Source organism: Adiantum capillus-veneris, chromosome 9 (assembly GCF_014529385.1).
Source record: "Adiantum capillus-veneris isolate H3 chromosome 9, ASM1452938v2, whole genome shotgun sequence".
In the NCBI taxonomy this organism is placed as follows: domain Eukaryota; kingdom Viridiplantae; phylum Streptophyta; class Polypodiopsida; order Polypodiales; family Pteridaceae; genus Adiantum; species Adiantum capillus-veneris.
Genome location: NC_140939.1, coordinates 2,498,869 through 2,514,530, shown reverse-complemented (window position 1 = coordinate 2,514,530; position 15,662 = coordinate 2,498,869). Strand labels below are relative to the sequence as shown.

At 45.7% G+C, this 15,662-nt stretch overlaps 1 protein-coding gene across 3 annotated transcripts in view; it reads left to right on the top strand.

Moving 5' to 3' along the window:
• The first annotated feature begins 378 nt into the window (after nucleotides 1–378).
• XLG3 (extra-large GTP-binding protein 3) overlaps nucleotides 379–15,662 on the top strand; it is a 103,145-nt gene continuing 87,861 nt past the window's right edge. The window contains exons 1-3 of one of the 3 annotated variants that reach the window (XM_086519394.1): nucleotides 379–1,917; nucleotides 2,019–2,156; nucleotides 2,256–2,360. In XM_086519394.1, the coding sequence (XP_086375520.1) occupies nucleotides 670–1,917; nucleotides 2,019–2,156; nucleotides 2,256–2,360 (1,491 nt within the window). In that variant the 5' untranslated portion in view covers nucleotides 379–669. The remainder of the gene's footprint in view (nucleotides 1,918–2,018; nucleotides 2,157–2,255; nucleotides 2,361–15,662) is intronic. The other 2 variants (XM_086519391.1, XM_086519393.1) reach the window with 2 other exon arrangements.

Below are 15,662 nucleotides of genomic sequence, written 5' to 3'. Positions count from 1 at the left end.
ATCTTGATCCTGTTGAAATAGCACGACTCAGAGTGCTATGCAAATATGTTCCTGAACCTTTTTGACAATAATGTAAACTCTTTTTTGTTGAAATATGTTTCTTTAGTCACGTGCTTTTATGTAATTTGTGTGTGTGTGTGTGTGTGTGTGTGTACAAAAGGGGTTAAATGTACCAGTAATAGTTTATAAGGGCCAAAGACAGAAAGCGTCGATCGTGTGTATGTCATGAAAAAATGTATAAAGATGCACACGCACACAAACACATACAGAGTGAGGTGATAAGAACGAGCGAGACCCGTCGCTAGACGGAACGCGCCAGCTAGTATAGAGAGGAGGGACCGTTTTGAACCTTTATAATTGAATTGTGAAGATTTTTGTCATCGTTGTGTAAATTTCACTTTCGTGAGATTGAGCGAGCTGAACGCTGAATCGCGGCAGCAACAATCGCAAGGCAGGGCGCGAAATAGCTGCTGAGAGTGAAGGCGGTCTAGTCTGTATTTCGAAGCGGATCCAGCCCACTACTACAACTGGCGGTAGAGGCGCATCTGTTGAGGCCGTCTATATTTTCATTTCCAGAACTGGCAGTACAGGCGCATCTGTAGCTGCATTCTTTGCTTACTCATTTTAGGATGGCAAAATCGCAGTGACTCCAAACCCTTCCTGCTTGTTATGGCTCAGGATGACGATGATGAAGAGCGGATATGGCGTGCCACCCTGCAGACAATGCTCCCGCCTGGCATGGCTCTGCCTGATGGAGAAAACCTTGATTACTCGTTTGCAGCCGTGTATGAGGGCCCTAGGCCTGCCTACAACGTGCCGAAGGCTGAGAGTCTTGCAAGTTCTGCTCGAAGCCTGACATCAGAAGCCAAGGAATCATCACCGCCCTCAAAAAGCCTCGCTAGATTTTTTAAAGCAGTAGCGAGCTCACAGCCAGGGCCCTCAACTTCAACCTTGCAGTCGGAAACAACTTCGGGAAATTTACACGCGGAAAGCTTAGCAGGAGGCAGATTCTCAGGGTGGCATGATAGTCAAGGGAGTACAGCCAAGGATAAGCTGCAACTGTCTGCAGATGAAACCCTCTCTTTTGACAGTAGAGGTGTGACTGTAGAGCTGACAGGAGGTATGAAGCAGGTCTCTCTGCATTCCACTGAACCAGAAGAATTGCCTCGGACAGACCCTCTGGTTTCTGATTCACACCATCACAGTTTGTTGGCAGATGAGGAAGGATTTGAAGAGAATGAGAGAAATGATAACTCTCCCTCTAAATCTCCTTCATTCACATCATCTCCTCAAATTGTACCTAGGTTTGCGTCTTTCCATGTTCAGAAAGTTGACAGCTCAACAGATGTCAGGCTTCATGATCCACCTTCTCCACATTCAGAGTTCAGGTTTTCAGGACCATATTCGGCATCCGGCCAAGACAATGTCAATGTTGGTAGCCCAAATGGGCTACCTGGTGATAGATCTGCAGCCCATTACCATGAACCTACAGACCAACCAAGAAGAAGAAGGGATTGTCACAACTGCTTGAAGGGTAACCGGTTTCAGGAGAAGGAGTCATGCCTGGTTTGTAACACAAAATTTTGTCGCAATTGTATTCTAAGAGAAATGGGATCAATGCCTGAAGGTCGCAAATGCATTGGCTGCATAAGCCATTCCATTAATGAAGCGAAGCGATCATCCTTAGGAAAGCCTTCTAGACTCTTGCAACATCTATTAAGTCCGCTAGAAGTTTATCAGGTGATGAAAGCTGAAAGAGAATGTCCTGCCAATCAGCTTCGTCCAGAACAGCTGTCTGTCAATGATAAAGAATTGCGAGCTCAAGAACTAGCAGAGTTGCTGGGATGCAGTAACCCTCCTTCCAAGCTGAAACCTGGAAGGTATTGGTATGACAAACAGTCAGGGCTCTGGGGAAAGGTAAAACATACACACGTATCGTGCACACCTTGCTTGTCTTGGAATAACTATATACATTGCTGTGGTGGCTGAACATTACTTTTTTTTTTAATGTTGCACAGGAAGGACAGAAACCTGATAAGATTATAACTGCTGAGTTAAACGTTGGGGGTAGATTAATGGAGAAGGCCAGTGCGGGATTCACGGAAGTCTTTATGAATGGGAGAGAGATAACCAAAATAGAACTCAGAATGCTCAAGGTACTCGTCAAAGCCTTAGGAGGCATACCCAATTGTATAAGTTGTGTCATGTTGTTGCTTCATTGATAGGAACTGATGGAAGCCTCTTGCCGTCTAAAGTTTGCAGGGGTGCAGTGTCCACCTGGTACTCACTTGTGGGTTTATCCTGATGGTGCTTATCAAGAAGAGGGGCAAAATAATTCACCTGGAAATATCTGGGGAAAGGTAAAGTCTTCTGTATTGTTATCTTGCTCATGTTTTTGTACAGAGTCGTGTTTTGAATTCAAGGTAATTTATTTGTTGCATAGCTAACTAAGGAATGGCTTGTGGCTGCACATATTGTGTTTCTTGTCCTTGCCGGATAGGGTTTTTTTTTTTTTTGAAGCCTAATTTTGTGGGAAGAGATACCTCAGGGATTTTGTGAGGCTTGATTGGACGTCTATGTAGATGTTCTGAAAGTCTTGAAGGGGATCTCTGTACTGGCTCTTATTGTAGCAAAGATGATAAAAATGATGTTTTGAACAGCCTTAAAGTATACAAACCTTAAGGAAATGTGAATACTAAGTTTAATCCTCACAAGTCAGTGTGGATGAGAGGGCATTGGGAGTTAGGTTGTGCTATGCTAAGGAGATTGATAGCCTGAAATTGCCACTCAACGCTTCCATGTGCATTTCCTCTTTATAAGGTCCAAGTTCGTCGATGTGAATGAGCAGGAAGACATGTCAAAAAAGCTTTGGAGCATCTTCAAGAGTATCAATAACGCTTTGCTAAAGGGAGTAAATGCGCATTCTCTGCCAAAAAAAATAAATAGAAACACATTCAGACCTCATTGTCTTGGATGAGAGCATCTCAATAGACCTTTGTGATCCATACATTTATTGTGAGATTTGGGCCATATTAGGGCAGATGAAGAGAGAGAGAGAGAGAGAGAGAGAGAGAGAGAGAGAGAGAGAGAGAGAGAGAGAGAGAGAGAGAGAGAGAGAGAGAGAGAGAGAGAGAGAGAGAGAGAAATGAAATGAAATGTTATATTAACGTCTTCAAAAGGCCAAAATGACCTATGAGACCAATCAGTTACAAAATAGTGAATCTAATACCATGTCTGGGTACAAAAGAACTAGAAAAGAACTAGAAGTGGAACAAAATACTACTACTACTACTACAATCTAAAACTACGTGGGTGTAGCAGCTGATACAATAGGTACCCGGTAAACTGGATGTAACAGTGTGTGAAACAAAGATGGAAGAAATGGTGAGGATCCATCCTCATCTGCACTCTGGATGTCGAGAGAGTATGGCTCGAATCTTCTGTTGTAGTCTCCGTCGATGCTGTGTAGCTCCTCTCCTCAGTCGCGGTCGTCTGTATCTCTGTAGCTCCAATGCTCGGTCGATGAGAGTGCCAGTAGTGGTCGAATGAGTGTGGGACGAGCTCTGCAGTGGTGGCTGCTCCTCTGGCTGTCCCATATCTAGTGAAAAGAAATCTGTAATGTGTCTCTGGGACTGCCTCTCTCTAGCTCTCCCCAGTAAAGTGTCTCTATACCTGTGTAACTCAAGTAGATATAGTCCAAGACATCTCTGATCCTCATAACTCATGACCCTAGATAGAGGACCAAAACCCTCTCTGAATAAGCAGTGGAAACGCCCCCGTATCTCATAGAACACTGTGCAATGACATATGTAGTGCAACTCTGTCTCTGGCTCTCTCTGGCATAATCGGCATATCCTGCTGTCTGCTGGTATCCCTCTAAATCTACCAGTCTCAATCTCGAGCTGATGTGAGGATGTGCGTATCTGACCAATGGCACAACGCAAACCATGAGACATATGTGTGTCCATGTAGCTGGGTCGAATCACAAACCCATCTCCTGTGAGGTGGAGAAGATGCTCTCTATAGAAAGCCATCTTCGTGCTCAACTCCTGAGGCGGCTCTATCCATGTCCTCCTGGTGTCGAGCTGGATCAGGTCCTGACGAATGAGTCTAGTGATCTCCACCCGTGTAAGAGACAGCGAGGGTGCCTGAAGAGAATACTGGAAAGGGGGCAACCTGTCCATGGTGAAGCCATGCGTCTGAAACCATGAAGTCATCTGTGCATACCAGCATGAAGTGTCCCCCTGTAGAGCTAACTGTCTGGAAGACTCAAGGGCCAATCTAGCATATCTGTCTCTAGTAGTATCCCATAGGCTGTGCACAAAGGACACTGATCTGGTAAGCGCCTCAATCTCCATGGGGGGGGCAGCTAGCTCTGCTCGAATGATCGCGTGAGGTACGGAGGCCTTGGCTCTAATCAATCGGGAGATCATAGATACCAAGGGCCTCTCCATACGTCTCCAACCATCCTGGCCTACAGAAGGTCCCCATACCTGTACCCCATACATCATAGCTGAGGCTACTAAAGTATCAAAGAGCCATAACTTTGTCCGAGGTTCTTGGAACTGAACCTGCGAACACATCCTCTCCAAGCCTCCCAAGGCCGCATAAGCTCTGGTCAGTCTAGTCTTTGCTGCTCTCCCCAAAGAAAACCTCGGCCCAGTGAAGACTATCCCAAGGTAAGTGTATGCATCTGTATACTCCACAATCTCTTGACCATACGTGAAGGTCGGTGCCGATCTCCTGATCCACTGCGATGTGGTGTTAAACACCATGACCTTGGTTTTACCAAGGTTTACAGACAATCCACTATCCTCTGCAAAACTGTGTAATGCATCCAACTGTCGCTGCATACCCTCTGGTGAGTCAGAGATCAAGACAATATCATCAGCATATAACAACAATGGGATCCACGTCCCTGCCAGCTGGGCGCACGTCACTTGCGCTACGTGGACAGGTTCTGGCACAGTCTAGCATGATCTAGTAGCTCAGGATTGAGCCTGGCACCTTTGTGAGCCTCTAGCAGGACGTGCATGTCTAGGCCGGTCACAATTGCACCACCCTCTCTTGCACAGAACATGCATTTCATCATATAAGCATTTGTGCCGTGCGAACCACCTCTTAAGTCATTTATTCAATAAGTGACTTCAGCCATTTATTCGAGAACCGTGGGGGCTGCCTTTTGTCTGCTCGACCCAGCATTTGGTGGGTATAAAGGGCAGCCCATGGCTAGCATTTCCAGCAGGAAGCAGAAAGAGGACAAGTCCAGCGTTTACTCTCAATACTCCTCAGCGTTTTTCAGCCAGGAAACAGCCAGCGTTCTTGCATATTGAGCCTAAAATAGTCAGCGTTTTCGCATCCTCAGCTTTGCATACAGTGGTGGTTGCAGATCAGCAGTAGAACCGCTGACAGCTGCAAATTGTAGCAGAGCATCTAGCGTTTTCAGATTTCAGCACTGACGTCGTCGTCGTTGTTGCCATCGTTGTCGTCAACCTTGTCGTCATCATCGTCTACACAGTACCCCATAGTACCCGCATGATCTCGTTGCCGACCTCCCCGTCTTCGACATAACACCGCATGACCTGTTCAACGACCTCCCCGTCTTCGACATAGTACCCATTAGCATCAACATCTCAACATCCAATTATTGTAGTAGCATTTGTGCAAGAATAAAGAGTACTTGCTCTGGCAACAGAGCAACGGGGCCCTTGAGGGTTGGAACCCAACATCCTTGTGTCCTCTCTTTCCTCACTCTTGTCTCTCTCTTTCTTTCATTTCAGTTCAGTCTTTCAAGTGAAGTAAAGTGTCCCTTGTGTTTGTGCGGAGTATTGGATCCGAGCTAAATCCTTAAACACTTCCGTTGCACCTGACATTGGTATCATAGCTCTGTGTGTGCTTTGGTTTTGCGAACTCAAGGTAAGAACCACCAAGAACCCAATAACCATCAAGAACCCAAGTTGAACCAAGAACCCAAAAGAACTCTCCCATTTTTTTTTCTGAAGAATCTTTGAGTCCCGACCATGGACTTACCCGCTCCCGTCTTCATTGCCATGTCTTTGAAGGAAGATCGAGTCCTGACATCAGATACACAATAACGATAACCCAGATCTCGAGTACCAAGATTTACTTGCCTCTTATGCGGATATGGAAGGAATTGGAGACAAGATCCCTAGCCCCTTTTGCATTCGCATTTGCATGTAGTGTGCATCCACTTCCGTCGACAAGAAATGTCACAAAGTGATGACGTGGCTACGGACAGCAGAAACCCTAATTTTTTTGCCAAAAACCCTAAAATTCCTGCAAACCCTAAAATCTGCCAGAAACCCTAAGTTTCAGCAAACCCTAATTTCTGGAAACCCTAACTGCTGGCTGAAACCCTAATTGGCTGAAACCCTAAAAACTGCCACGTGGGCCAGCGTGTGGATTTTCGGATTTGGCGGGCTGCTTTTTCCTCTTCCAAGCAACGCTATTTGCTTTTTATGGCTACGCATGGGTGGGAGAGAGAGAGAGAGAGAGAGAGAGAGCATCATTGCTTTTTTTTGGATTGAAAGCTCAAGAGAGAGCTTGTGTGAGAGAGAGAAAAACTCTGCTTTTGCTTTCAAGTTTTTGGGGCTTTGCTTTTGGCATCCCTTGTAACCTTTAATGTATGGTGTAGCCGAATGAATGTTGTATTTTCTCAAGATTAGTGATCTTTATTGCTCAAGGTTCCTTTTAGTTCTTAGGGAAGGAGAGAGCCTTCCGTCTTATGGAGAGTGCTATGATCACGAACAAAGTGAGTGGATATTGTGCGTGCAAGTGAATGAGACTGAGAGAAGGAGAGAAGAGAGATACGACACCCGAGAGGTTGTAAAACCCTCCTCCGAAGGCCCCACTCTCGTCGGCGAGAGAGGTCTACTTTGATTGCACAAAGGTGTACAATGCGTATGCAATGGATTGATGCAACTTGGACTATGCCGACGACGACGACGGTGATGACGACGACGACTTGATGGCTGAAATCTGGGATCTTCTAATCGCTGAATTTCATGGCTGTTGCGGTGGCTGAAAATGACTGTTTTGGCTGCGTTTCCATGGCTAAAGATGGGGGAACTTCTGCAACCAACTTGGGGCGGTTCTGCTGCGATTCGTCTGCTGAAAAACCTGCGTTTTTCAAGGCTGAAATCTGCGTCTTTGTACTGCTGTTGCTGTGTTTTTGTAAGGCTGAAAAACGCTGGTTGATGATGCTGGAAAATCGCTGATCTGCAGCAGTTGCCTAGCGTTAGTAAAAACGCTGATTGGGGGGCAAGTGGTTGGTGAGCAAAACGCCAAGGATGGGGCTGATCTGTAGGGGGAACAAACGCCAGAAGGGGGAACTTGATGGCGATGGCTGATGTTGAGAAAACGCCAAGGGAAGGTGAGAGGTGGCGATCCAAAAGTACTAGGGTGTTGAGGGGGAACTGCTAAGAAGTTGCCTGTTGAGCGGGAAGCTCCTGCTGCCTCTTCTGCCAGAAAGTGCTAACTTGGGTTTGCTTATATATTAACTTAGCAAAATTGCCCTACCTACTTTTGTTGAAAAGTCACTTAAAAATTATAAGTGAAAATAACAAAAAATAGGAAAATAGGATAAATGCACTGGAAAATTCCCTTGGCTGAATCTGTTGGATTCTGAAGGGAATACTGATGATCATGCTGTGTGCAACCGGAGGATATGCATCTATTGCTAAGTGACTGGGCATGCACGGTCTACGAATAGACTCACAAAAGTGCTAGATCACTGCTAATCTAAACTGACTTGACTGATGGGAACCCTGCTATGGTGTAGCTTGTCCACGGACACAGGGTTGGGATGTGTCATGTGACTTCCCCTCCTTTTCAAAGTGAGGTAATGGTACCGAACTGTATGGCGTCGAGGGAGATCGCCAATAGCATCCGGAATCCTGGAAGGGACTCTTCGCCGGCCCACTCTAATGTGTGGGTCGTGCGGAACTTGAACTTCATAAAGTTCTGCAACGCTTGCTTCTTTGGGCCACGCCGAAAGCGACACAAAGTCTTCTGTGGCTCCTTCAATGCTTCAACTTCGTCTAGAGACCTGCTGCTTTATTCTTCAAGAATCTCCATGACTGAAAATTCCTGAAACCATCTCCAACACAAAACCATGAACATACCCATTCCATTTAAAGTGAAGGAAAAAAATCTTGGCTTCTCTAAAGACTGCGTATGCAGTGTAGATGAACATAGAGACGGAGTGACAACCCGCTCATCAAACAAATGCAAACAATGCGATCGAATCTTTTCTGTTTGATCGAAATCAATCAATTGTGGCAAATCACAATGGAAATGCCCATGCTTGGTGCTCATACTATCATGTGCTCTTTCGGAAACTGTGTCATGCCAAGGAAGAGACATGGAATGTGACTTCCTGACATACAAACTTTTCAGCTTTTCATGAACAATCCGCCTACATTCGTGCTCATCCATGAGAGAAACGTGCTCAACATGCAATATGTCATGCCTAGGAAAAGTGATCACATAACGATGCTGACTAAAATACAGGAAACAATCACGAATGAAACATTCGAACAATGCGTGCGTATCAATCATGCGAACACATAATACTTTCTGTGATGGTTCTTTGGACCAAGGCTCGAGAGCCAAAATCGCTTCTTCGGGATCTATCGAATCTTCTTGTGGGGGATCTGTGGATCTCGACTCGAAAGCCAAGATCGAGTCTTGGTGATTGATCAAATCTACAACGAGGTTAGGTTTGCTAGAAAAAGCATCAACTAACACATCATCCTTGTGAACAATCACATCTTCTTTATGCAACTCATCATGCTTGTGAGAAATCACATCTTGATCATGCAAATCATCATGCTTGTCATTGTCATCCAAATCATCATGCAAATCATTTTCCTTCAAATCATCATGCTTCTCATAATCATGCAAATCCTGTGTGTCATGTTGTGGAGAAAGAGAGACTGAGAGAATCTCCTTATCCCGAATCCTTTCAGCCTTGTCCTACATATTAGCAATGAGAGATGGAGAAGGAGCAATGTCCACTCCATGAAAGACAATAGGAGAATCACTTTTGGCATTGAGAGTTAAAGTGTTAGCCTCAAAATCAATGAGAGCGTTGGTCTCATGAAACCATCGAATGCCCAAAATCATATCACATCCTGAGAGAGGAGAAACAACAAATCTTCTAGTGAAGGCAGTCTGTTGAATTGCAAACAACACATCAAGGCTTTCCTCCGTAATGAGAGCGTCCATACCAGGACGAAAGCCAGAGACCTCGATAGGAGATCTCGGATTAACTTCGAGGCGGGCTCTCTCAACAAGAGAGGAACTGATCACATCATGTATACTACCTGGGTCAAACAATATGACAAAACGGTGCCCCGACGTACGACCATAACATTTAATGAGAGAATCATCAATAGGAGGGTCCTGAGAAACTTTGGGCACAATCGTGTTATCATTCATTGCATTGACTGATGTAGTGGGTGCTGTGGGTTCTTTAGATTCATTCAATTCAAGCTTAGGACGTGTTCTTTTTATGTGACCCTTAATGTGACAATGAAAACAACGACTTCCTTAGAATAAGTGCTTTGTTCTTCCGACGTGATGTATCTTCCTACAATTCCTTGTGCTACCTTTTCATATGGAGTAAGCTTAGGTTTAGCAGTTGTGTTAGCCTTACCTTTAGATTCATTGGAAGAATTCTTTGATGAGAGACTGTTGGAAGATTGGTTAGAAGAGTTATCATTCTTACCGTTCTTACCGTTCTTACCGTTCGGAGGGTTCTGAGAAGTCTGCGAGGTACTTGTGGAAGTCTTGTTCTCTTTAGGCTTTTCCTTGTGGTACTTCATCTCCTGTGCGCGGCTTTCACTAGGTGCGCGGCTAGCTGTGCCTCTTGCCATGCATGGTACCAATTGATGGCATCACCGGCAAGGTACATAGCTGTTGTCAAAACTTTGCTATTTCTTGTCTTCTTAGTTGTCGCAAAATAAGCATTAAATTGATGCAACCAAGAATGAATAGCCGTAGCATCCATCTTACCGTCATACTTACTGAAAGTCAACTTCTCGTTGACTGGATGGTTGGAATCCGCATCGTGGCTTGCGCCACTTGATGAACTCCCACGATCTTTGGGTGGTTCGGTCTTTGAGGCTAGGACTTGGGCAAGCAATTCTTGAGTGCGTAGCTCCCTTCGAGCTTCACGCTCGGCCTCCAAGGCCGTGGCTCGTGTTGCCGCTTCCTCCTTCCTTAGTTCTTTTCTTTCTTTTCTTGCGTCGCGCTCGCGTTCGAAAGCAAGGCGCTTGTCTTCTTGTTGTGCGGCAAGTCTGGCGTTTCTTTCGTCGCGCTCGCGGTCCTTGGCTGCTTGCTCACGGGCCTTAGCTTCTTGTTCACGGTCCTTAGCTGCTTGTTCTTCGGCAAGTCTTGCAATTCTTTCGTCGCGTTCACGGTCCCTAGCTTCTTGTTGTTCTGCCTTGCTTGCGAGTTGTGCCAATGCAACTCGATTCGTTTCTTGTTGTTGTGCCATCATGTCCAACATCGACTTGACCATCATCTCCATAGGAGTGAGTGCAACTCGTGGCGTAGATGGCGAAGGGGGAGGGTCGAAAAAGTCTCCTGGTGGGGAAAAATCTTCGCCGCCTCTCTCATGCTCATCACTTGTATGCGAAGTATCCATTCCGCTTCAGGTGACGACCATGCACTAGGATCTTTGGTTCTTAAGTTCACGAGGAACTTGGGTTCTTGAGGGTCTTGGTTCTTGGGTTCTTGAGGTTCTTGAGGTGTTCTTTCGCTTGCAAATCGCGTTGGAGAAGGATCTTCTCTTCACCCGAGTTCTACTCTTTTCTGCGGGCGCTCCCCTTGGCGGCCTTGCGCTCACGCCAAGGTTGCTTTTTTCCACCTCACGTCGATTGGCTGGCTGCTAAGTGCACGGTCCGCTCTCAATGAGTGAAAAGAGACAAGTGAGAAGAGACACAAAGCCATTGAGCGTAAGTACTAAGAAAGAATGGCAGTCATAGCGCGAGCGTGAGCAAGGACGCTTGGAAGCCACAGAACGACAAGCCAAATTGGATCATGAATTCAAGGAAAGACAAGCAGAAATGGAACGCAGACACGCAGAGAACCAAGCAAGACAAGCAGAATTTTATCGCGAGAACAAAGCACGACTGCAAGAGATGTTGCGACTCTTTTCGCAAGTGCAGGCACCGATTCAAGAGATTCGGGAAAAGGACTCTCTCAGTCTCTTCTTCTCCATCGCATGATACACGGGATTTGCATGATTGTGTGAAGCATGATGATGATTTGATTGACAATGATTTGAATGACAATGATAAGCATGATAATTTGGATGCCAATGATTTGCATAATGATTTGGATGACAATGACAAGCATGATGATTTGCATGATCAAGATGTGATTTCTCACAAGCATGATGAGTTGCATGAAGATGATGTGATTGTTCACAAGGATGATGTGTTAGTGGATGCTTTTTCTAGCAAAGCTAACCTCGTTGTAGATTCGAGCAGTCACGAAGAAGCGATCTTGGCTTTTGAGTCGAGGTCCAAAGAACCCCCACAGGACGATTCGATCATTCAGGACGAACCGATCTTGGCTCTTGAGCCTTGGTCCAAAGAACCCTCACAGGAAGTATTATGTGTTCGCATGATTGGTACGCACGTATTGTTCGAGTGTTTCATTCGTGAAGGTTTCCTGTATTTTAGTCAACATCGTTACGTGATTCCTTTTCCTAGGCATGACATATTGTATGTTGAGCACGTTTTTATCATGGATGAGCACGAATGTATGCGGATTTTTCATGAAAAGTTGAAAAGTTTGTATGTAAGGAAGTCGCATTCCATGTCTCTTCCTTGGCATGACATAGTTTCCGAAAGAGCACATGATTGTATGAGCACCAAGCATGGGCATTTCCATTGTGATTTGCCACAGTTGATTGATTTCGATCAAACAGAAAAGATTCGACCTCATTGTTTGCATGTGTTTGATGAACGGGTTGTCACTCCGTCTATATGTTCATCTACATTGCATACACAGTCTTTAGCAAAGACAAGATTTTTTCCCTTCACTTTACATGGAATGGGTATGTTCATGGTTTTGTGTTGGAGATGGTTTCAGGAATTTTCAGCCATGGAGATTCTTGAAGACGGAAGAAGCAGGACTCTAGACGAAGTTGATGCACGAAAGGAGATTCAGAAGACTTTGTGTCGCTTTTGGCGCGGCCCAAAGAAGCAAGCGTTGCAGACCTTTATGAAGTTCAAGTACCGCTCAACCCACACAGCAGAGTGGGCCGACGAAGAGTCCCTTCCAGGATTCTGGATGCTGTTGGCGATCTCCCTCGACGCCATACAGTTCGGTACCAGTACCTCACTTTGAAAAGGAGGGGATGTCACGTGACACATCCCAACCCTATGTGTCCGTAGACAAGCTATACCACAGCAGGGTTCAGTCAGTCTAGTCAGTTTAGATTAGCAGTGATCTGGCACTTTTGTGAGTTTATTCGTAGACCGTGCATGCCCAGTCACTTAGCATAGATACATATCCTCCGGTTGCACACAGCATGATCATCGGAATTCCCATCAGAATCCATTAGCATCAATAAGGGAAATTTTCCAGTGCATTTAGCCTATTTTCCTATTTATTGGTTATTTTCACTTATTATTTTCAAGTGACTTTCCAACAAAAGTAGGTAGGGCAATTTTGCTAAGTTAATATATAAGCAAACCCAAGTTAGCACTTTTTGGCAGAGGAGGCAGCAGGAGCTTCCCACTCAACAGGCAACTTCTTAGCAGTACCCCCCCTCATGACCCCCCATTGCCATACCTCCCACTTCCTTGGCGTTTTCACAGAGCATCAGCATCGCTTGAAGTCTTCCCCCTTTTGGCGTTAGTCCCTTGCAGATCAGCCCCATCCTCGGTGTTTTCCCGCGACAGAATCACCTCAGGCCTTAGCGTTTATGTCCAGCAAGCTCAGCGTTTTTGCAGCCATCTAGTAATGCTGGATCTTCTGGTCAATTCAACGTTTTTCTTCATTGCATTCAGCAGAGCAGGCATCAACTTTGAAGCGTTTTCAGATGCATAGCAGCCCTAGCGTTTCCTGTTTCAAGCTATTCGGCAGCAGAAGCTCAGCAAATCACTAACGCTAGGACAGCAGGTTAGCGTTTTTGGTTTGCAGCCTAAAAACGCAGATTTTCAGCATATGGAACAGTAGCAAATCAGCCCCCAGTCGGTTGCAGAAGTCCCCCCAAGATTAGCCCTAGAAAACGCAGCCAAAACAGTCATTTTCAGCCACCAAAACAGTCCCCGAATTCAGCGATTAGAAGATCCCAGATTTCAGCCATCAAGTCGTCGTCGTCATCACTGTCGTCGTCATCGGCATAGTTCCATTGCATTCGCATTGTACACCTTTGTGCAATCAAAGAATAGACCACTCTCGCCAACGAGAGTGGGGCCTTCGGAGGAGGGTTTTACAAACTCTCGGGTGTCGTATCTCTTCTCTCTCCTTCTCTCAGTCTCATTCACTTGCACGCACAATATCCACTCACTTTGTTCGTGGTCACAACACTCCATAAGACGGAAAGCTCTCTCTTTCCCTAAGAACTAAAAGGAACCTTGAGCAATAAAGATCACTAATCTTGAGAAAATACAACATTCATTCCGCTGCACCTTACACATATCCTTTGGTTGCACACAGCATGATCATCAGTATTCCCTTCAGAATCCATCAGATTTAGTCAGGGGAATTTTCCAGTGCATTTAGCCTATTTTCCCTATTTTTGGTATTTTTCACTTACTATTTTTAAGTGACTTCCCAACAAAAGTAGGTACGGCAATTTTGCTAAGTTAATATATAAGCAAACCCAAGTTAGCACTTTCTGGCAGAAGAGGTAGCAGGAGCTCCCCGCTCAACAGGCAACTTCTCAGCAGAACCCGCAATACCCTTAGCACCCGCAAGCCTTGGCGACCTCCCTCCCCAAGCCTAGCGTTTCCAGTTTCCATCACCATCAAGACCCCACTATTGCTTGGCGTTTTCCCTTGCAGTCATCGCCAGCAACTCCAGATCCAGATCCCTGGCGTTTTCTCCCATGATCGTCAGCTCCCCCAGATTGCATAGCGTTTTCACTAATGCTAGGAAGGTTGCCCAGCTTTTGGTTTTCAGCCTGATTTGAAGCAGAACAGCAGCGTTTTCAGCCTTCTTGGACAACAGACAATTCAGCCCTAATTGGTTGCAGAAGAACCCCCATTTTCAGCCATAAAAACGTTGCCAAAACAGTCATTTTTAGCCACCGAAAGTCCCGAATTTCAGCAGATAGAAGACCACAGATTTCAGCCATAAAGTCGTCGTCATCACCGTCGTCGTCACCGACATAGTCCCAAGTTGCATCAGTCCATTGCATCCGCATTGTACCACTTTCTGCAATCAAAAAGTAGACCACTCTCGCCGACGAGAGTGGGGCCTTCGGAGGAGGGTTTTACGTCTCTGGTGTCGTATGTTAGGTGTAGCGGAATGAATGTTGTTTTTTCTCAAGATTAGTGATCCTTATTGCTCAAGGTTCCTTTTAGTTCTTAGGGAAAGAGAGAGCTTTCCGTCTTATGGAGAGTGCTATGATCACGAACAAAGTGAGTGGATATTGTGCGTGCAAGTGAATGAGATTGAGAGAAGGAGAGAGAAGATATACGACACCGAGAAGTTGTAAAACCCTCCGAAGGCCCCACTCTCGTTGGTGAGAGTGGTCTACTTTGATTGCACAAAGGTGTACAATGCGAATGCAATGGACTGATGCAACTTGGACTATGCCGATGACGACGATGACTTGATGGCTGAAATCTGGGATCTTCTAATCGTTGAATTCGGGGACTGTTTCGGTGGCTGAAAATGACTGTTTTGGCTGCGTTTTTATGGCTGAAAACGGGGGAACATCTTCAACCGTCCTGGGATGGTTCTGCTACTGAGTCATAGGCTGAAAACCTGCATTTTCTTCAAGGCTGAACTGTAGATTCCCTAGCGTTAGTGTTTGGGCTGAAAAACGCTGGAAAGGGGCTGAGTTCTGCTGGCGTTTTTGCGAAGAAAAACGCTGCTGAAGATATGGCGTTTCTGCAATGAAAAACGCTGGCTGAATGGCACTGTAGGGCGATCATGCAAGGGGGGGGGACAAGCGCCAGAAGGTGGAAGCTTCAAGGCGATGGATATGCTACTAGGGAAGGAAACGCCAGGGATGAGGGAGGTATGGCGAGGATCTACTGCTGGGGGGGGGGGGGGGGGGGGGGGGGGTGGTCTACTCCTGAGAAGTTGCCTGTTGAGCGGGAAGCTCCTGTTGCCTCTTCTACCAGAAAGTGCTAACTTGGGTTTGCTTATATATTAACTTAGCAAAATTGCCCTACCTACTTTTGTTGGAAAGTCACTTAAAAATAATAAGTGAAAATAATCAATAAATAGAAAAATAGGCTAAATACATTGGAAAATTTCCCTAACTGATGCTAATGGATTCTGATGGGAATTCCGATGATCATGTTGTGTGCAACCGGAGGATATGCATCTATTGCTAAGTGACTGGGCATGCACAGTCTACGAATAGACTCACAAAAGTGCGAGATCACTGCTAATCTAAACTGACTGGACTGAACCCTGCTGTGGTATAGCTTGTCCACGGACAC